This window comes from Monodon monoceros, unplaced genomic scaffold (assembly GCF_005190385.1).
Source record: "Monodon monoceros isolate NGI ecotype Baffin Bay Population unplaced genomic scaffold, NGI_Narwhal_1 Super_Scaffold_20, whole genome shotgun sequence".
Classification (NCBI taxonomy): domain Eukaryota; kingdom Metazoa; phylum Chordata; class Mammalia; order Artiodactyla; family Monodontidae; genus Monodon; species Monodon monoceros.
Genome location: NW_021703777.1, coordinates 85,767,963 through 85,790,739, shown reverse-complemented (window position 1 = coordinate 85,790,739; position 22,777 = coordinate 85,767,963). Strand labels below are relative to the sequence as shown.

At 37.9% G+C, this 22,777-nt stretch overlaps 1 protein-coding gene across 3 annotated transcripts in view; it reads left to right on the top strand.

The window, feature by feature from the left end:
• Nucleotides 1-411: 411 nt before the first annotated feature.
• PI4K2B (phosphatidylinositol 4-kinase type 2 beta) overlaps nt 412-22,777 on the top strand; it is a 33,247-nt gene continuing 10,881 nt past the window's right edge. Inside the window, exons 1-8 of one of the 3 annotated variants that reach the window (XM_029235446.1) lie at nt 412-851; nt 9,452-9,588; nt 11,602-11,802; nt 12,425-12,556; nt 14,375-14,528; nt 16,265-16,326; nt 18,618-18,717; nt 22,635-22,768. In XM_029235446.1, the coding sequence (XP_029091279.1) occupies nt 539-851; nt 9,452-9,588; nt 11,602-11,802; nt 12,425-12,556; nt 14,375-14,528; nt 16,265-16,326; nt 18,618-18,717; nt 22,635-22,768 (1,233 nt within the window). In that variant the 5' untranslated portion in view covers nt 412-538. The remainder of the gene's footprint in view (nt 852-9,451; nt 9,589-11,601; nt 11,803-12,424; nt 12,557-14,374; nt 14,529-16,264; nt 16,327-18,617; nt 18,718-22,634; nt 22,769-22,777) is intronic. The other 2 variants (XM_029235447.1, XM_029235445.1) reach the window with 2 other exon arrangements.

The window sequence follows — 22,777 nt, the reverse complement described above, 5'->3', positions numbered from 1 at the left end:
AAATGCAAAATACCAAAATCAGGGATGTTTGAAAAAGTGACAAGGTCCTGGCTCTCGTGGACTTCTAGTGGGGGAAACATGTTACATGGTCATACAAAGAAATATACAGGTATAGATTGTGGTAAACTCTATGAGAATTCTGCAGGGGAGGGAGAGGCCGATTGGGGCTGGAGAGGGGCACCTCCGCAGAAGTAAGTTAACTTCGACCCCTTCGCTCAACAAGGAGTAAAGTCAGCCCCTCCCGGCGTCTTCCCGGCCCCTAGGAGGCAAGTGGCGGCCCCCCCCCCCCCCCCGCGCGCCGCGCTCCCCCCCAATCTCAGCCGCCCCGGCCCTTCCGCGCAGGCGCGGGACGGGCGCGAGGTGGGGCTCGGCCGGCGGCGGGGCGGGGCAACCGCCGGGCGAGCGCCGAGCGGGACCACACACTAGAGAGGTGCTTTCGGTCAGACCAAGCGGCGCCGGTTCCCCGCGATGCCGAGGCCAGATCCGGACGCCTCGCCTCTCTGAGTCGGTCTCAGCGCGGAAGGCACAGAGGGAGGCCATGGCGGAGCCCTCCGAGCCCGGGCGGCAGGCGTCCGCGGGCGGCGGGAGCCTGGAGGAGGAGGACGAGGAGGACGAGGAGCGGGAGCCGCTGCTGCCGCGGATCGCCTGGGCCCAGCCGCAGAAGGGCGCTCCGGGGGGCGCCGTGCGGCTGGAGAAAGCTGTCGGGGAGGAGGGCGCGGCCTCCCCTAACCAGGCCAGTGACCGGGAACTGCTGCTCCTGCCCAGGGATGCGTCTTTCTTCTCTTCCCTGAGTTTGGGGTGCCTGCGGAGCTCGCCCACCAACCTGGACCGGAACCACCCCGTGGGTTCAGGTGCGATCCGGCTTTTCCCTTCCCCGGCGCCCTGCCAGTGCGCCTGTCGCCGCCGCCGCTCAGCCCCCTATTCAAGCCCCTCCTTGGGTCCCTACCCCCGGCTTCTTTCGCTGTCTCCCGCTAGCCCTTGCGTAGTAGGAAAGGCTCTTCGCCGGGCATCAGGTCCGGCGCACAGGCCGAGGGGTCAGCCGCTGGGCACACCTTGGACACTTCGCCTTTCTTTCCTGCTCCCCCGTTTACTCGCACCTTTTCCAGGGGCTATAGGCTGCTTCACCTGAGGCCTGGGGTTGTCATTAAACACTGATCCTTGAGGCCTCCCCTAAGAGTGAGCCTAAACTTTTGTAATCAGACAGGAAAAGCTAACACTGTAAAATGACGTAAGTTGTTTGCTCAAGTTTGGACTTGAGTTTGGGGTTAAGAACCCTGAGCTACCAGGAAAGTTGGTGAATTTGCAAGGTGGATGACAGCCGAGAGATAAAGAGCAAGAATATCCGGTTGCCTCTGGGACACGTTCCAAAAACTTTTGAAGTTAAATATTGTTACTGTAACATTAGCCAGAGGGCGCAGAAGCAGTTGAATTTCTGTACCTGCTCTCTCTCTTGCAAAGTTTCCTTTCTTGAGTCATTTCTATTTTTATACTTTAAAAAAAAAAAAAAATTTTCATTGTTAAGCAGACTGACAGCCTCAGGTGAAAGAGAGGATAATTGAAATGATGTTGAAAGGTATGCGACTGCAGGCATTGATATTTATTGATAAATCGAATTTTTTGCCATGATCGAGTCGAATAAGGCTAATTTGATAGTAAAATAGAATAGGCTTGTAAGAGTCCTAGGTAGAGCTGAGACAGGCTAGTTTGTAAAATGGCCATGATAACACCTACTTGCTGGTGGTAAGGATGGTTTAAATGATGAGATGTGTGCATTGTGCCTAGAGTTTCATTCCACCTGTGAGCTTAAAGAAAAGGCACAGAAAATGTAGTTTTCATTAATGCTGCTTAAGTTTTTCTGGAGTGGTTAGATTTTACATGTCCTGCTATTAGTACAGTAATGGGGCTTCTACAATTTAAAGAATTCTGGGTAGAGTAGGTTATTCTAGTTGTAGTTGAATTTATGGTCAAATATTCTAGAGTAAATAAATCAGAGCAGCCCAAGGGAAGCAGACTTTAATGAATAAAGCTTTAACAAACCTGTCTAATATACAGATCGGCTAGCTACCATTATGTTAGCTTTTGGATGCATTGACAGTACAACATTTAACAGAACAAACAAATATGCATTTGCAATCAAATCACAAATGGATCCACATTCACCCAGCTACATTGATAATATGGGTATATATTACCTAGAAACCGGTCTGTGAAGTAACTAAGATTTGTGTGGCTAGCTTGCCTTTTTCTACCCAAAGTTACCTGTGTAGCTAGATTTTAAAAGAGCCTAAAACCTTAAAAATGCATTTATTCTATGAAGCTGAGGTTTTGTAAACAAATGATATTAAGGCTAGAGAAAGTCAAAGTGGAGATAGAGTATAATATTTGAATACAAATGGATTATTAAAGAGAATTCCAACCTTTTGAATGGCAGTAACTTACTTATATCACAGTTTACAGTTTGCTAAGATCTTTTTCTTTGTATATTTCATTAATTCTCACAATAGCACAGCAAGTTAGTTATTTACCCCCATCCTGAGTGTGAAGACTGAAAATGAATGAAAACTGTAATAACTAGTAGTTGATAGAACTTCAGAGGTAAGCCAAGGTCAAGGTCCAGGAAGTGGAAAAGCCAGACTGAACCTAGTTTTTTCATGTCCTACAGTTTTTCCATTTTGCTGTAGATCCCCAAGTGTTATAAAATAATTGTTAACTTTTGTTTACTTATTATGGAGGTCTTATTTTTAATGGATTTAAAAACAGTTTTGAACTGTAAAAACTATTTTTAAAATTTCAAACCATTCTCCTAGAAAGTTCATGATTAATTTAACTAGACGATTAAGTTTAGTTATTTTTTGAGTCCATTAACTTGCTTTGTCCCTTACCATCCAATTTCCATGAAGCCACCTCTCTAGTTCCAAGATATTCTTGCCTTTAGATTAATATTAACATCATTTATGATGCTTAACTATTTTATGTAAACAGGAGCTTTATGTACTTTACCCAGTGGAAGAATGTCATATGTCTGTTATCTTTACTTGAACAAGACATGTGACAAAGTCTAGAACCAGCATAAACATAGTGTTGTTGGATCAATGTCAAAAGGATTAGTGGCATTCCTTGTTCCAGTTGTCGTTTTAATCAGTGAGTTGAAGAGTAGTAAAGATGATAATAGTTAATACCCACAAAACTGTTAGTACATGCAGAGGGCATAGTTCTCTGCGCTTCACATATATTAATTTATAACGAACCCTATGGATGTGAGCACTATTTTTTATTTATTTTCATTTTAAGGAAGCACAGAGAGGTGAAGTGAAGGTCCCAGTTAATATAAACCAGAGGCACTTATCAATTTTGTTGGAGAGCCTGGCAATTAGAGAATGGTGTTAGAATTCGCAAAGAGCTTCTAAAGTAAAAGAAAGTGTGTGTTTATAAGCCATTTAATGATTCATGGTGGCTTATAAATGTACGAACAAAATAAAATCATTTAAAACTAAGGAAGAAATATGAGAATGGAAAATAAGAGCAATGAAATAAATAAGATGGGGGCCGGAATAAGAGTACACAAAATTAACATCACACACTCGATACAGGCAGCCCACAAATTTGATATTTAAGATTACCGAGCAGCCAACTTGAGAGAAACACAATCACTCTGTCCATAAAGTTAAAACAGACTAGTTATTTGAACCAAAACAAAACTGGCAAAGGATAAACTGTCATGTATTCTCTTGGAGAAGAGATTATATGCTGAGTAATATCTTGGTAATAAAAGTGATGACTTTCACAGGAGTGTTGCTTACAACTTCCCTGAAGTTCATTTCAGTAGAAGTAATTCTAGTGGGTGGTGTTATCAGTATTGCTGGGTCTAGATTCCAGATCCTGATAGTCTGGCTTAATTTAGAGGAAGGTATTAGAAGAGTGGATATCCCGAGGATCTTGACAATCCTCCAAAGCTGAACTTTTGAAAGGGAGTGAGCAGCAGTGTGTTGGAGATTATTCCTCAACCAATAATTAGAATACACTTATTCTCGTTTTCCATTTATTGCAGAGATCCATCATTCAGCAAATGTTTCAGTGTCTGTGGGATGCCAGTGGAAATTGAGGCCTTGGGGAAACAGTGGTGGCCAGATATCAAATGGATGTCCAGTCACGAGCCTTGTCCCCATGCAACCTTATAACCTCATGAAGGAAAGAGTCAATTAAAACAAACAGTTCTAACAGAGGATATATGTGCTTGGATGGGGAAAGCCAAGGCTTCCATAGAGCCATACCCTGGATTTAGGGGCCAGGGAAGATTTAGCAGAGGAAATAGCATCCAATTTGAGACTTGAGGATGAATAGCACTGGAACCCCTGAGGGTTCCAGTTTGGGTCAGATCGCCAAACTTGTGAGCCAGCTACTTTTCTCTTTAGAAAATATTCTGGCCAATGGGTAAGATATATTCCCAACCCTTAGGTGAGGAAGAGTTCATTTTGATTTGTTTATTTAAAATGAGAGCTTGATAAGTTACCATGCACACTTATATAAAACTAAATATAAGAGGTTATACAAGGGGTTCTCTTAATCCATTTTCAATTTCTGCTTATCAGAGGATCAGCTGTAACCCTTAAGTGTGGTTAAGGGTTTGTTAATAAATAATTCGCAAATTTATTGAGGGTTTACCATGTGCCAGGTACAGTTTTAAGCACTTGGCATATATCACAGGACAAAACAAAGCTCTCTGCCCTCCTGGAACATAGATCATTTTGTTATAGCATTGCAAGGTGATCAGATGAAGTCGAAGGATGGATAAGAATTAGCCATAGAAAGGAAACTTGGCATATACATCAAAACAGCATGGACAAAGGTTCGGAGGGTGGGCTGGATGCCTTGTGAAAAGTGTGGAGTTTGAATAGGACTGGAACTTGCTAGAAGGCCACTGCTTCTTGGAGGAGTGCCAAAGAGAGTATACAGAGATAGAACTCACATGCTTCTCAGAAAACTGGAATATTTTTTGATACAGGGACAAATAAAAATCTCATAGTTTATTTCTTAAAAGGGAGAAAGTAATTTTAACTGAACAAAATTTAAAGAAGATATAGCTAATTAAGCCCTCAGCTATTAAAAATCAAACCAAACAATGACAACAAACCTTCAAACCAAATCTCCATGGCACATTTATCTTGAAGTGTAACTTTAGGGTGTGTTCTCCAAGTTAAACTCATTGCTAAATACACATTTAGGTAAATAAAATGAAGAAAGTTGTAGAATGTAATTGTGAGTTATGAATCAGAAAAATTACTAAAAAAGAATTACTTTGATTTTTAGAATAGTTGATATATAGTCTTTTTTTTTTTTTTTTTTTTTCTGGCAGTAGTTAGGTAGGACCAGTTGTCTTTTAAGTGCCTTTCTGGATTGTGATGGTAAATCCAGACCATTTTCAAAGAATGCCAGTTTTCATGTAGGGAGATAATCTCATTTATCTCCAAAAGAGTTGCTCATTAAAGGGACAAGTTAAAGAAAAAGAGATTGAGAACATCCAGGCTGATTTTTTAGGAATCGTTCTGATCTGATTTTGGTTGAAGCTGAATTATTAAGTATTCAGAGTATGATCCTGGGCTCCATGAGAGTAACAAAGGCAGGTTCTATGATGAACTCATAAAGCTTAACCCATAAAGCAATTTGATAACATCTAATAGTAATGTCAAAGTCTGCACATAGTTTCCAAAAGAATTGCTCAAGTACAGGATGGGAGAGACCAAAAGGGGTCCAAGAGTTTAGCCATTTCAACATGAATTAGTATGACAGGACTCCTAAACAACGATTGTAATACTTGAGTACTTCTTATTTTGGTATAGTGTCAAGACTGAGAGATATCTCTATTCTCTGCAATGGGTTGCTTGATTCTGGAGACCATATTTTAAAGTGGCACATTGAAAACTGAAGCATGAAACGGGAGGGCAACTCGGATGCTGAAAAGCCTGAAAATACTTCCATATGGAAGGAGGCAGAGAATAGAAGAGACTTAGGGGAGCATGAAATTATCTTCAGCTATTTGAAGGGCTATCCCTGGGAAGAGAGGAGTAAGTAGACTTTTGTTTTGCTCCAGATGGCAGGTCTGGGACATTGGGTGAAACTACAGGAAACCTATTTCTGAAAAAGAAAGAAGTTTATATTTGTTTTCAAACAAACACAAAAAGTATGGAAAAAGGAGTGATCTGTCTTTGAAAGTGTTTAAACATTGGTCCAGAGACCACCTGCTGGTGATGTATTATGGAAAGTACATCAGTACTGTGAGCAAAGTTGAAATAAATAGCTTTTCAAGTTCTTTCTTGTTAAGAGCCCTGATCTAGAAGAAATATCATTTGACTAATGATAATTATTATTGGCATATTCTGCCACACAAATAATACTTCATTTATTCATTTAAATGCTTATGAAGAACCCACTAAATGCCAATCCCTCTTCCAGGTGCTAGGGATGCACAGTGAGCAAGAAAGACAAAGTTTCTCCCTTCATTCTTAAGAATTTTCATGGAATAGATCTGGAAATAGTATATCAATTGTATAGACATGACTAAGGTACTTGGATTATTTATTCTTTTAAGTAGGTTAAATATGCCCAAGGGCCCTTTTTGTAGTATTTTTCTCAGCATAAACTTTTAAAAATTAGTAAATAATTGTTTTGTTTATGTCTGAATTAAGGAAAATTTTAAATTAAGGAAAGTTTATAGTTTGAATTTTCGTAAGATTGACGTGAATAGCACTTAAATGCCTTTCAGAGTAAAATGTGAATAATTTTTGGCTTGTCTACCACTTTAAATGATTAATTACCACTTTAAATGATTAACTCTGCAAGTGTTTATTGAATGCCTTTTATGTTCCAGGAACTATAAAAGTTCTGGGTATATAGCAGTGAGAGAATCCTTGTCTTCTTGGAGCTCACAAAATAAATAAGTTATATAATATGTTAGGTGATAAGTGCTAACCAGAAAAATAAAGTGGAGGTTAGGGGAGATTGGGTAGGGTCTTGGCGGCCAATATAAGAACTTAGAGTTTTTCTTCAAGTGAGATGGAGAACCACTGGGCGGCCCTGTGAGTGAAAGTGCTGAGTCCTAACCACTGGACCACCAGGGAATTCCCTGACTTACGTTTGAAAAGGATTACCATACCTTCACTGTTGAGTGTAGAGAGATCAGTTAGGAGACTTGTAACAATCTAGGCTAGAGTTGATAGTGACTTGAATCACATGGAAGGAATGGAGGTGGTAAGAGGTGGTTAGGTTCTGGATATTCATTTAAGGTAGAGCTACACAGCTTGCTGTTGGCTGTGGGGGGGTGAGGGTGTGAGATCATGGATGATTCCAAGGTTTTTTGCAAGAGCGCCTAGAAGATTTGGAGTTGCCAGTAACTAACACAGGGAATACTGGGAGTGAAGCAGTTGAGAGGAAATGAAGAATTGATTTTGAGGCAGTAAAGTTTGAACTGTCTACTAAACATCCAAATGGAGAAGCTGAGTATAATAGTCTGGGGTTCAGGGCAGAAGTCCAGGCTTGAGATATAAATCAGGGAGCCATCAGTGCTGATGAGGGAGAGAAGAGGGCCATGAACTGAACCTGGGCATTCCAAAGTTAAGTGATCGGGGGATGAAAATGAGCCCACAGAAGACTGAAAAAGAGGAACTAATGAAATGGAAGGACAACTTGGAGAAGTGGCGTCTTGGAAGCCAAGTGAAGAAAGTGTTTTCAGGAGGAGGGAGTGACCGACAGGGTGAAACGATGGTATTGGTCAAGGAAGATCAGTTCTGAGGTTGGGTTTAGCAATGTGGATGTTACTATGGACCCTGACAAAAATTATATCAATGGAGTGGTCAGGTCAGAAGCGTGATTGAAATGGGTTCAAAAGAGAGTGGGAGAAGAAAAATTGGAGATGGTAAATATAATTATAGAAGTCTTCTGCTATAAAAGGGAGCAAAGAAATGAGGGGGTGTCTAGGGGGACTTTGGAGGCTAAGAGAGATTTAAGATGAGAAAAATTACACCATGCTTTGTATGGTGGTAGAAATGATCCAATAGAGAGGGAAATATTGATACAGGAAAGAATTGCAGAAGAAATGTCCTGGAGTAGTCAGGAAGAGGTAGGTCTAGTATCCAAAGTGGAGGAGTTGATCTTAGAGCTTGGATCATCCATCTATAGTAGTAGGCAGGAGGCAGAGGTTGTGGATGGGTAGATATGGTGCTGAGGGCTGATGATAGCTTTTTCTGCTTGCTTCTCTTTTCTTCTTGAAATAGGAAGATCATCTGCTGAGAGGAAAGAGGTGTTGGGACTTTGAGGAGAGGGGAGGGTATGAGATAGTTGTCCAGAAGAGTGGGAGAGTCTGTGTATGAGGGGAGTCATCCTAGTTTAGGCCGTTATAATGACATACCCTAGCTGGAGTGGCTTAAACAACAGATATTTCTTTCTCACAGTTCTGGAGGCTGGGAAATCCAAGATCAGGGTGCCAGCATGATCAGGTTCTTGCTAAGGGCTTTCTTCTTGGCTTGCAGATGGTAACCTTCTCACTGTGTCCTCACCTGGCCTAATCCCATCATGGGGTCCCCACCCTCATCTAAACCTAATTACCTACCAAAGACCCCACTCCCTGTTTGATCACATTAGGGGTCAAGGCTTTGAGTGTTTTGAGGGACACAAGCATTGAGTCTTTAACAGGAATGTAGTATGCTCCCACGGCAACATGAAGGGTCCACCTGAGGACTGTGGTGATGAATTTAAGGGGAGACACCAGGCATTGTGTTTATCTAGTCAAGTTTAGCTGTCCAGGCATAGGCATAGTCATAGGCAGACAGTTGGGTTTATCCAGGATTGGGATTTTTCCAGGTAACCATGATGAGGGGTGGGAGGAAGAGAGTGATTTTTTGATGATTAACCATAATTTATGCTGGCCAAGGAGGGAAGTAGGGACACAAAGTGGGTGAAGACCCTTGAACAGTATATGGTAGATCGGTGCTTTGAACGTCCTAGTGGGATGGAAGAATTTTTGGACTCAGGGTGCCAGAGGGAGTGAACTAGGAAAAATAAAAGATGCCTAAAGTGAAAAGTAGGGAGAGATTGCAGGTATTAGTGATGACAGATCTGAGGTATGACTGCAGTCGGAGGCTGAGGTGGGATGAAGAACAAAAACACTGGGAGGGAGGAGTTCAAGTTAACACAAGGCATTAGTGTGATTATTTCAGTATAGGAGATCTTGTTTTTCACGTGTCATAGCTTGAAGTGGGGTTAGAGGAAAAAAAAAAAAGCATCAAACCAGCCCAAACAATACTTAATTACATTTTTCTGTACCTAAATGTTTTAGTGCTAATAATCTAATCCAGTATTACAGGTGCATATTGTGAGCATTTTCAGAGCTGGTCTTTCTTCTTCTTAGCATTCTATTTAACATCGATTTTTCTTAATGCAATAATTGTTGGTTCTTCAGAGTTGAATACATTCTTGGATGATCCAGAATTTGCTGATGTTATATTGAAAGCAGAGCAAGCAATAGAATTTGGAGTTTATCCAGAAAGAATCTCTCAAGGTTCAAGTGGAAGTTACTTCGTGAAGGATCCTAAGAGGGTGAGAATTTCACAGACCTACTATAAATAACAGACATTTTGGAAAACACTAATTTAAATGTGAAGTCACTGTGAGTTTCTGAAGATATTTTCCTAATAAATCTGCTTACACCTTCTTTTCAGAAATAAAGGTCAGTTTACCATTAACTAAAGCGCTCTACTGCTTAAAAATTGAGCTATTCATTTTAAGCCATAGTTTTCTGTATTATTATTATTATTTTATTTATTTATTTTTTTGCGGTACGCGGGCCTCTCACTGTTGTGGCCTCTCCCGTTGCGGAGCACAGGCTCCGGACGTGCAGGCTCAGCGGCCATGGCTCACAGGCTCACGGACCCAGCCGCTCCGCGGCATGTGGGATCTTCCCGGACCAGGGCACGAACCCGTGTCCCCTGCATCGGCAGGCGGACTCTCAACCACTGCACCACCAGGGAAGCCCCTGTTTTATTATTTTAATATTTGGTTTCAAGTATTTATTGAATATTCACATTTAGCTGTAGATTCGTTGGGTTTATATTCACAAGTCCTTACCGTACAGTAACCAAGCAGAGTTTTATTTTACCCTCAGAATATTTTTTCCAGCATTGTACCAGAGAAGGAGCCTGGGCAGTCTGAAGTTTGAAGGCGTTGGAATGTGACAAAGTGAAATGAACCAAAGTATAATTCTAAGGCAGGAAAGAGAAGTCGATATGGGACTTTGTTCCACTTAGTCTAGAATTTTTCAAAAATCTGTATTATTTCTAAAAGCTTTCGGAGTGATGCATAGCCAGCAGTTCTCTTTTTCAGGAGGAAAAAAGATTATAATTCCACCCAAATATTTTTTGCAAAGACTGAAGTTATATTTTAAAACATAGGCTTTTTTGAGATTTAAATATATATATGTAGGTAATGTCAATCTCTCTATCTTTATTCCAAGCTTGATTTCTTAATTTGTTCTTGACTTTTTTATTAGTGACTCAGACTTTATTGCATTATAAAACAGTTATATACTTATAGTAAGATTTTTATTTCTTGTCTAAGGATAATTCAGCTTCTAAATTTAATATTAATGTATTTTATCAGACCAGTAATAATGATTATAGACTTTTAGACATCCATGAGCAATTTTTTTTAAGAGGAGAGAATTTATTTAAAAATTGGTTCATAAAGAAATAACTGAAAAAAGATTTAAGGTAGGAGAATCTGGCAGCATAGATGTCACTATATCCTATCATTTCCTTTGTATCTTAGAGATGACTTTTTGTCATTGGATTTATTCATTTAACAGATGCTTGAATGTTTACTGTGTACCAGGTACACAGTACTTAGGATATAGCCCTAACAGAGAAAGTGCCTGCCCTTTTAGAATACACATCTACTGGGAAAGTAGACAATAAATAAACATAGAATTTGGGTATTTAATAGATATTGAATAATAACACTGTTTGACCTAGGTCAGTGGTTTTCAAACATTTTAAAATCAGTGGAACCCCTTCTTAACTAGGAAGTCCAGTACATAAAATGGGTGAGGGCTTCCCTGGTGGCGCAGTGGTTGAGAGCCTGCCTGCCGATGCAGGGGACACAGGTTCGTGCCCTGGTCCGGGAAGATCCCACATGCTACGGAGCGGCTGGGCCTGTGAGCCATGGCCATTGAGCCTGTGCATCCGGAGTCTGTGCTCCGCAACGGGAGAGGCCACAACAGTGAGAGGCCCATATACCGCAAAAAAAAAAAAAAAAAAAAAAATGGGTGAAATCAGTGGATGGGGTCTTAGAGCCCTGCCCTCCCCTCTTCTCTCACCTTCCCTAGAATTTCTCAGAGCAAGGTTTGAAAACCATTAGCCCAAAGGATTATTGATTTTAGATTGTTGAATGAGAATGCGTATAAAACTGTTATTGGTATTAAACCTCTTAATAGTTAAGAGTGATGCCCAAATTTGTGGTGGGAAGAAGTAGAAAATGATCAGAATGCGTTTTATTGATTATTATCTCTCTGTCTTAAAAGTCTAATAAAATTTCCACTTTTTTTTTCCCCTATAGAACATTATTGGTGTGTTTAAACCCAAATCGGAAGAGCCTTATGGTCACCTGAATCCAAAATGGACCAAATATGTTCATAAGGTCTGCTGCCCTTGCTGCTTTGGCAGAGGCTGCCTGCTTCCTAATCAGGGATACCTTTCCGAAGCTGGTGCCTCCCTTGTGGATGAAAAGCTTCATCTGGGCATTGTACCAAAAACAAGGGTAAAGCAGAAATTGTTTTTAATCATGTCCTTCTAATTTACAGCCCACTTCTCTGTGAACACTTTAGTATTATTCATAATGCCAGAGCCTAAAGTTGAGCCCCTTTTTTTGTAATCCAGAGTCACAAATGACTAGTAAATTGATTCTAGTGTAGATCCACAAAGTATCCAAGGGAGTATCTCTTGCTCAGGTGAGCTGAGATGATGCTGACGAAAAGAGGAGAAAGAACTAGCATTTAGAAAGCAGAAAAAAATCTAGAAATTCTTTTGAAGGTAGAGATAACTGATATGCTCAGAAGACTGCTATCTTTTTCTTTCTGACCTTTATACATTTTTACTTGAAGTTCTACTGGAAATGTTCATTCCTAATTCTACATTTCAAGACTATTACTTCTTTCTTCCACTGGCCAATTTTAGCTGCCTCTCTCAGAAAGAAATACATGTGTGCCATTTAACCAACTTTGCCAAATCCCTTAGCCTTTCTATTTTAGATTCTCAGGAGCATTTAGTATAGTGTTAAACTTTGCTAATTTACAGCATTAGAGTGAGTTCCATGGTGTATGTGAATAGAAATACTATAATGCAAATTCTAATAGCCATTTTTTTTAACTGTACGTCTCTAGGTGGTTTGGCTCGTCAGTGAGACATTTAACTACAGTGCAATTGACCGTGCAAAATCTAGAGGCAAAAAGTATGCTTTAGAGAAAGTGCCAAAAGTAGGTAGAAAATTTCATCGGATAGGACTTCCTCCTAAGGTAAGTTACTGTGATGCGCTTTATTTGGGGCGAAGTTCATCACATATTACCTGAGCTCTGTGCGCTAGGCACTGTGCTGTGGACTGTGGATATATATTAGTAAAACCGGTTTTCTCATCTTCAACAGCTTATAGTAACAAGCAGTCTCAACGCAATGTGATAAAGCTGTTGAGGATGGTTAAGTGCAGGGAGCTCAGAGAGGGTAGAGGAGGGATATTTAACCCACTTTGGAGGGCTAGGGAATTGCCAAGAGGAGGCTGCACCTAAGGCTTTATAAAGTAATGGCTGAAAGTGCAGGCTGAGAATTAGACCTAGGTTTTATTCCAACCCTCTCCACCAGTTAGCTCTGAGACCTTGGGCAAGTCCCTTACTCTCCAAGCCCCAGTTTCTGTAAAACGAGGCTAATAAAAAACTACCTCTTAGGGTTGTGAGAATAAAATGGAAAAATATATGTCAAGTACTTGATACAGTACCTGGCACATAGTAAACGATAGTAGCCGAGTTTACTCAATACATACTAGATTTTGTTTTTTCTTATCACTTTTAAATAAACCTAAGGGATGATTAGCAACTAGCTAAGCAAGGGTAGGGAGGGTTAATGGGAAAAACATTCTAGAAAAAGCAGTAGGCTTTATTATTATTATTTTAAAATTATATTTAACCTGCAATTTTGTTGTTTTGTTGTTGCTATGCATTTATCTATATAAAAGAATTTGAGTAGAAATGCATGGTTATCCTAACTTGTCTTTAGTATTGTACTCCAAGTAAGCAGGAAGTTTTGAAAAAATTTACAAGGCCTGTTACTCCTTGCATATGCTGAAATAGGTGTGACTAAAGAAGGATATTATTTCTGTATTTATGACTACTAGGACTTCATTATGAGTGCTTTAGAGAAAACATTTAGGAAATCATTAAAATTTCATGCCAACAAGAACATAAAGTGTTAAGATAAGTGATAGATTTTTTTTTTTTTTTTTGGCTGCACCGCCCAGCATGTGGGATCTTAGTTCCTGGACCAGGGAGCCAACCTGGGCCCTCGGCAGTGAAAGTGTGGAGTCCTAAATAGGTTTTCTTTGTAGTGATTTGTTTGTAAATATTTATGAGGCCAGCTACGTTACCCATTACCTATGTGTCCTGTGCTATTTAAATTTGTATTTCCATCTTTAAAAACTTGTTTAACATTAACAACTAGTAATTTTAGCGATAGAAAACTTTATAAAATAGACATATCTTCAAGGAAAGGACTTTTTAAAAAAACCACTATAGAGGTTATGATTCATTGGTTACTTCTTTAAAATTTATGACAGGATCTTTAAGCTACATAGTCAAAGAATTCATTCTTCTATAAAAATAAAGTCATTTTCTGTATCTTATGTTGTAAAAAGAATCCTGAAGTATTTTTTCAGCAAGATAAAATTATACTATTATTAAATAAATAACCAGGATAGGTGTAAAATTTGGTCTTCAAAATTAACTTCATGTTAATGAATATTTTTAGAAAACAGCATTCTTGTTGAGAATATCACCTTAAGGGCACATGTGTATTTTGTTTTTTAGTTATCCTAAAATAGCTGCTATGCTCCTTGAAAGTCTAGGATTGAGCATTTTTTATTTGCTATGTATTCTTTATGTGATTATTTTAAATTAGTGTATAAAAATAGTTTTCTTGATAAATGTGGCTTATCTAAATTAGTGTTAACTTCGATTTTTCTTATTGTGTTCATGTAAAGTATTTTATGACAATACTGCTGAGAACTTTAAAAAGTAGTCTCTTTGTTCTTATATTTTCTTTTCTAACTATAATTCTTAAAATTATAGATTGGTTCCTTTCAGTTATTTGTTGAAGGTTACAAGGAGGCTGAATATTGGCTTAGGAAATTTGAAGCTGACCCTTTGCCTGAGAATATTAGAAAACAATTTCAGTCACAGTTTGAAAGACTAGTTATTTTGGATTACCTCATCAGAAATACAGGTACTGAAGTTCTCTCATTTGTTCACTCAAATCTGGTTAACTTTCAAATTGTATTCAACTCTTGTTTATCCAAATCAAAGACGTAAAATTTTGATGCAGTGGTCTTGAGGCCACTTTTTTTTTTTTTTTTGCGGTACATGGGCCTCACACTGCTTTGGCCTCTCCCGTTGCGGAGCACAGGCTCCAGACGCGCAGGCTCAGCAGCCATGGCTCACAGGCCCAGCCGCTCCGCGGCATGTGGGATCTACCCGGACCGGAGCACGAACCCGTGCCCCCTGCATCGGCAGGCAGACTCTCAACCACTGCGCCACCAGGGAAGCCCTGAGGCCACTTTTTCTTTTCTTTCCTTAGAAAACAGAGGTGTAGTACCAACTCTCCCAGGCAGAATTAATCTCGTACTGGATATTCTGACTCAGAGCAGGCTCCTGCCCAGGTGATAGCAATCAGTTCCTATCCCTCAGGAGAGGGGAGTTTCTTGGCAACAGGACAAAGCCTGCTGGAAATTGGAAATGTTGTAACATCTTATGGAAAAACTCGAACAAACTTTTTGGCCAACATAATAGATAATCTGCGACAGTGGTTCCCTGGACTGTCAGGGTCAGTATTATATGGGCATTTGTTACAAATGCATCTTCTGGGAGCCCAGCCCAGACCTGCTGAATGTGAGGCCAGCAGTTTGTGTTTTAATAAGTCCTCCAGGTAATTCTCATGCACCCTGAAGCTTGAGAACCACTGGTTCAAAATCTTTGCTCATTTATATTAATTTCTGGAGAAGCATTATGTACCTTTTTAGATTTACCTTTATTAAATCATATGGTCTTAAGTTAATGTTAAAATTAGTGTAGAATCCAATGGAATATTACTCAGCCGTGAAAAAGAATGAGATATTGCCATTTGCAGCAGTATGGATGGACCCAGAGAATATTATACTTAGTGAAGTAAATCATACAGAGAAAGACAAAAATAATATTGTATCACTTATATGTGGAATCCAAAAAAATAGTACAAATGAAGCTACATATGAAACAGACTCACAGACATAGAAAACAAACTTATGGTTACCCAAGGGGAGAGGGAAGGAAGGAGGGATAAATTAGGAGTATGGGATTAACAGGTACAAACTACCACACATAAAACAGATAAGCAACAAGGATTTACTGTATAGCATAGGGAATTATATTCAATATCTTGTAATAACCTATAATGGAAAATAATCTGAAAAAAATATGTATATATAACTGAATCACTACTGTACACCTCAAACTAACACAATATTGTGAATCGACTATAGTTCAAATTTTTTTTAAATTAGTGTAAAATCTAGAATACTCCTATAGAGACATTAGGTAAGAGCCTATCCAGGAATTTGCCTGGAAATGGGGGTAGATGCTTTTTTTCTCAAGGTGAAGAGAAATTATCCTTTTTAATAACCTTGGTTTAAGAGTTCTTGACAGTAATTGTACCTACCACAGAGTGGTTTTAAGAATTCAGTGAACTAATACATGTTAAGCACTTACAACAATGTCTGGCACAGAGTAAATCTCAATGAATGTTAGCTAACATTTATGAGTATTTTTAGTCTGCATGTGTTAAATTGGAGACTTTAATATGTCCATATGCTACAGATAACAAATAAAGGTCTCAAAAAGTGATGACTAAATTTTTCCCCTTGGTATTAAACTATGATATCCATAAAAAAATGAAGTAACAGATTTTTTGTTTGTTTGTTTTGAAAGACAGGGGAAATGATAATTGGTTAATCAGATGTGAAAACCAGAAACAAGAAGATGAAATTACGGTAAGGAAATTTTAATATAGATATGTATATACACGTACACACGCTATCAATTTCTGTAAAAAATTCCTTGATGTTAAGTTATTTTTCATCACATCCTCTCCTTCACCTAGATCCTTGGTTTTTATCTCCTTTTTCTGTTTTTATCCTCTTTTTTCTTTCCTTCACGTGTTTACATTGTATTTTTTATTCTATTTTCAAAACCTCTGTGCAGTTTTATTTTTTATGTTGTATTAGTATAGAAGAATGATATCAGCTCAGTACTTTATTTTTTCCTTTTTGCGGTGCGCGGGCCTCTCACTGTTGTGGCCTCTCCCGTTGCGGAGCACAGGCTCCGGACGCACAGGCTCAGCGGCCATGGCTCATGGGCCCAGCCGCTCCGCGGCATGTGGGATCTTCCCGGACCGGGGCACGAACCCGTGTCCCCCTGCATCGGCAGGCGGACTCTCAACCACTGTGCCACCAGGGAAGCCCAGCTCAGTACTTTTTTTAGGGCTTTGGAAATTTGTTATATAACCACCATATTTATTTTGCTTTTATGTAATAAAGAAAGGCTTTAGTATTTTTTGCCAAAATGTTTATATTTTACTAATTCACTTCTTTCTGAGCCTTATGACTCAGGATTAGGTAATACAGAATTACCCGATAAAATGGAACCTATGTGCTTTACCTGTGAATTATAGCCATTGAACTTAAAAAAATATACTTCTAATGCTTATAAGAAGCTGTTTTTCATGTACATAATAGACTGTGAAGACCCTCAACACTATCAGAATGATAGATTTTAGATCCATTCCTATCAACTTTGACTACCCAAGTTCAAATTTTAGATATTTACATGAGAGATATTTTCAGAATAATTTTACTAGTTTAAATCAGTTTATACATTTAAGAAAGTTTTAACTGATTAAAAATAAGTTTCTCCAATGTTTATAGTCTGTGTATTCTCATCACTTAAAGCTGTTGCATCACTTTAAAAGTTTGTAGTTTTCCGTGTTCATCAAAGAAATTTAAAATTACATATTCATATTACTCAGCAATAAAAAAAGAATAAGCTTGATATACGCAATAATGTGAATGAATTTCAAAATCCTGCCAAGTGAAAGAAGCTACACAAAATGGAAGATACTGTCTGATTCCTTTTATATAAAAATCTAGAAAGTTCAAACTAATCCCTAGGGACAGAAAGCAGGCCATGGTTGCCTGGGGTGGAGTAGAGGGAGGGAGGGGACTGCTAAGGGACACAAGGAAACTTCTGGGTGGTTTCACATCTGTCAGTGCTTGTCAAATTGTACACTTTAATATGTAAAGTTTATTGTGTGTAAATTATACCTCATAAAGTTGTAAATAGAAAAAAATGATAGAAATAAAAATAAATGGCAGTTATAGCAGAAATGGGTTTTAAAATACACATATAAAAATATTCATATTGATAACAGTTCCTAAATATATTTTATTGGTATATCTTAAGCAATTGGATTTTACTGAAAACCCTATTCTTTTGCTCTTAAGTATTTTGTGCATTTTCATCGAGATATTTGATATAAACTAACAGGAACAAACCTGGCATATATCACTTGGACCTTCACTCTAATACTTTCAATTTAAAATTTATCTTTTTCACGTCTTGTTATTTTATCTAGGCCACTTAATAATGGCAACCCTCTATTTTTTGATAATAGGAAGTACTGTTTAACATGAAAAGTCTCTTGTCCCTGAGGTCTTCGTTTCCCTTACAGAAGAATGGAGAAGTTAGGAATGGCCTACATTCTGTAATCAAGAGTATCTTGAAGTTCCTTCTACTGGACCTTATTATATTTAGCTATGGTCATTGAGGAGTTTTATTTAGAAGCATTTTGTATTTGAACTAATTATTTCTATGAGACTGTAGGAAAGACTTGATTTTAATAAGGTAACTTTAAGTTGTTATCTTAAAAATATCAATATTTTGCAAATACCATACATTTAAGCAATGTATCTAACAATAAATTATACCGAAGTACACTTTTTAAAGTCTTGATAATTCCAAGCCCTCTTCCCCAAAGAGGAAAAAAATGAAACTATTAATGCATGAATTTGTAATACCAAATTTAAAAAAAAATAGTGATTATGAAGTTTTTACTGATTCTTAAGACAGTCTCTTCCCTTAAAGGGTAAATTGGTACCTTCTGGCAACTTTACTTTTATAAGCTCTTCAGATAAAATGTCTTTAAACCTCAATAATTGTTATAAATTATCTTTTGGAAATATGCATATAAATTTTTTTATCAACAGACTATTTTTCTGCCCTTCAGGAAACAAAATGGACTGATGATAAAGAAACGCTTATTAAAATAGCTGCAATTGATAACGGTCTAGCATTTCCTTTTAAACATCCTGATGAGTGGAGAGCATGTGAGTATTTAGAACTTTCCATAGATTCTATAGTTACCCCTTTTCCAGAGTAAGAAGGGAATGAAATTTATGGATATCACAATAGCAGAGGAAAAACTGGGTGAAATACAGTCATTCATCAGGGCTCAGTTCTAGGCACTGGGGATGCAAAGATGTGTACTACGCTCTGTGTGTCTTGCCATGTATTGTTTGCTTATTTTTGGATGAGTGTCTGATTTTGATTTTTTGGCTTGTATTAGCCTTGTAAAATAAGTTTGATAGCTTTCCAGTTTTTAAATGTATGTAATATGGGAATTATCTATTTTAATATTTTGGTAGCATTTTATTTTCATATTTGGGTAGTATTCACTTCTAAAACAATTTAGGCCTACCTCCCCCTTTTCTAGTGAGTAGTGGCTTAACTGCCTTACCAGTCTCTTCTACAGTTAATGGTCAGGTTTTCTACGTCTTCTTGAGCCAGTTTTAGACGTTGTTATTTTGCTTTAAATTATCCATGTTATCTTGAGTTGTAATTTATGCGTATAAGTGTTTTAAAGAATTCTCTTATAATTTAAGAAATCCCCTCTGTGCATATTAAATATTTAGGGGTGAAATGAAATGGAATTTGCTTTAAAATACTTAGGGGGAGGAAAAACAGGGATAGATGAAACAAATTTTATAAGAAATTTGGGAATAATTGAATTAGGTTATTCAGAATATGGGAATTCATTGTACTAGTTTTTAAAATTTTTGTGTATGTTTGAAATATATGTAATAAATTTAAAAAATAATCTCTGTATCTATGACTATGCCTCTTTTAAATTCCTACTGCTTATTGAATTTTTTTTCACTAGACTTGCCCAAGATTGTCTATTGTAAAGCATTGGCTCATATATATAATATATATGATTATATATAAATATAATATACAAAACAAATATACATAATTATGTAAATATATTTTATATATATATTTTTTCACTTTTATCAGATAATTGGCCTTCTATTGATCAGGTTTCCAGTTTGTTTATTTGCTTTTTCTTTTTCATAATTTATGTATTCCATTATTATTTTCTTCTGTTGTGTTCGTGCTATTTTATTTCCCTATATTTTTTTTTTCTAGGTATCATTTGGCTAAAGCACAGATTGGCTAGGTGTTGCATTGTTGTTCTGCTTTTACATATTCGTACTTTCCGATTTTATTTTTGACAGGAATAATTTAGAAGTATTTTGTTTGGTTTTAAATTTCTAGGGCAGTTGATTAAAAAAACTGTCCATTGTAATTTTCAAGTTTTATTGCTTTGTGATCTGTGAATGTTAACTGTGTGAATTCTGCTCTTTGAAATTTTTTAGTAATTCTTTTGTAACTTGATATATGGCCAGTTTGAAGGACTGTATTTGAGAAGAATGCGGTTAGGCACAAAGTTCTGTGTCTGTCTACTAATGAAAGCTTGTTAGTCAAATCATATTCTTGATATATTTTTTGACCACTTGATCTGTTAATTTTTGAGAGACAAAGTTCACTGCGATTGTAATTTTGTCAGTTTCTTTTTGCATTTCTTTGCATTTCTTGCTTTGTATTTCACACACAAAGGCCTGGCGTTTTATCTTGCTGTTGGCTTGTTCTTTTTATTAGTGTAAAATATATCCCACTTTATCCCTCGCAGTGTTTTTGGCATTTCTTATTTCATCTGTTGTAACATTGCTGTACCTCGTTTCTTTTTATTAGTATTTACCTGTATTATTCTATACTTTTATTTTCAACTTTCATTATTTTGATATGACATATGAACAGCTCTTAGCTGAATTTTTTTTTTTTTTTTTTTTTTTTTACCCAATCTGAGATCCTTTTAACTGGTACACATAACTCTGTAGTTTGTCTCAATAAACTACTGATGTGTTTGAACTTTTCCTGCCATCTTTTTTTTTTTTTCTATTTACCATGAATTTCAATTTTTTCTTTTTTTCCTTCCTATCTTTGGTTGAACTGACTTGAGATGTCTTTGTTCTATTTTTTTTTTTTCCTCTAATGGTTTGGAATCTATATGCAAATTGTATTTTAAAAGTGTCAAGTTTAAGATGCCTACAGTACACCTGGAAAATTTTACCAAACACACAGTTCGGGATTAAGGGTCTAGAACTTGAAAGATTAATTGGTATTGAGGATGTCATTTTTAAACTGTCACCTTGGTAAGTGGAAGCCGTGGTGGTATTGCTATCACCTGGGAAAATCATGGTGAACAAATGCCACCACTAGGACAATGTGAGGAACATAGGTACTCAATAAATGTTTCATGAATATTTAGTAGATGAAGGAGAGGAAGGACTAAGCATAGAACCTGGGAATGGTGACATTGAAAATGAGAGGAAAAGCCAGCAAACAAGAGAAATGGCTTAAAAGACAGAAGGTAAAGTTTGAGAGAGTGGTATCTCCAAAACCACATAGAAGAGAATTTCAGAGGGAGATGATAGAGAACAGTGCTGCTTGCTGCAAAGACACATGAAGTAGCATGAGGGCTGAAAATGGGCTTTTGGAGAAACCCTTATGAGATGACTGGTGATCTTAGGGGAGAGTTTGAATGGTGATAGTAGAAGTTGAGGGATAGGGATTGGAAGTAAAGGCAGGCATAGAATCAGGGCTTTTCTTTTATATAATTGGTCAGGGAAAGGTCAAAGGGAAATTGGACATAGCTTCAGAGATGTAGGCCACAGGAAAGGCTTTCTTTGGAATGGACTACTTCCCACAGTGTTCAAAGAGATAGATAAAAGAGAATTCAGAAGGAATGACTCTAAAGGCAGAGTGTTTTCCTCAGGGCTTTCTACATGGTAGGAGCTGGAGGTTCGCATTGGATGTACCCACTGGAGTTCTGTGGGTGATCATATTCTCGTAAGCCTTACATTTTCTTGCATGAATCTGAATATGTACCCTATCTAGACAATCTCACTACGTTACAAATCTTTCTAGTCCTGGCACTGTGTATATTTAATGGTCTTCTCGGAAGAGAACTAGAGTTAGGCCAGAATCATGGATCTTTTATCCCTCAAAGCCAATTACCTGTTTACCTAGTAATGATTTAAAATTTTGGAACATCACACACACACACATATACAAATATGAGTGGTCAGTTCCTGATAATTTGTGGCTGAAAAGGCAGGGAGACCTCGGCCATGGTATCTAGGGCTGTGAACAAATTATAGATACCCCTCAGTTTCCAAACACAGGAACCAGAGATTCATATATATATATATATATATATATGTTTTTTTGTTTTTTGCGGTACGCGGGCCTCTCACTGTTGCGGCCTCTCCCGTTGCAGAGCACAGGCTCCGGACGCGCAGGCTCAGCGGCCATGGCTCACGGGCCCAGCCGCTCCATGGCATATGGGATCTTCCCAGACCGGGGCACGAACCTGTGTCCCCTGCATCGGCAGGCGGACTCTCAACCACCGCGCCACCAGGGAAGCCCCAGATATATTTTTTGATATAGGGCTGTTTGAGATAGATTCATTATCAAAACTCTTACTGTTTCCAATTTAGAACTCAGAAACCTAACCAGTTCAGGTAATACCTTACTGTGCTTTACCATCTGAATTAACCATCCAAACTTAGAAATCTGAATAATTTAGATGGCAAAAACTAATTGTTCTCTCTGATACCGCCTTTCTCCTTTTTTTTTTTTTTAACATCTTTATTGGAGTATAATTGCTTTACAGTGGTGTGTTAGTTTCTGCTTTATAACAAAGTGAATCAGCTATACATATACATATATCCCTATATCTCCTCCCTCTTGTGTCTCCCTCCCACCCTCCCTATCCCACCCCTCTAGGTCTCTTGTCTTTTTTTTTAACCTAGGAACTGTAGGGGAAAAGCAGGGTAAATTTAGGTCTAAATAAACCATTTCCCCTCACTATAAGAATACTTTTTTTTTTTTTTTTTAGATCCATTTCACTGGGCTTGGCTTCCTCAAGCAAAAGTTCCTTTTTCTGAAGAAATAAGAAATTTGGTTCTACCACATATTTCTGACATGAACTTTGTGCAAGATTTATGTGAAGATCTTTATGAACTTTTTAAGGTAAATAAG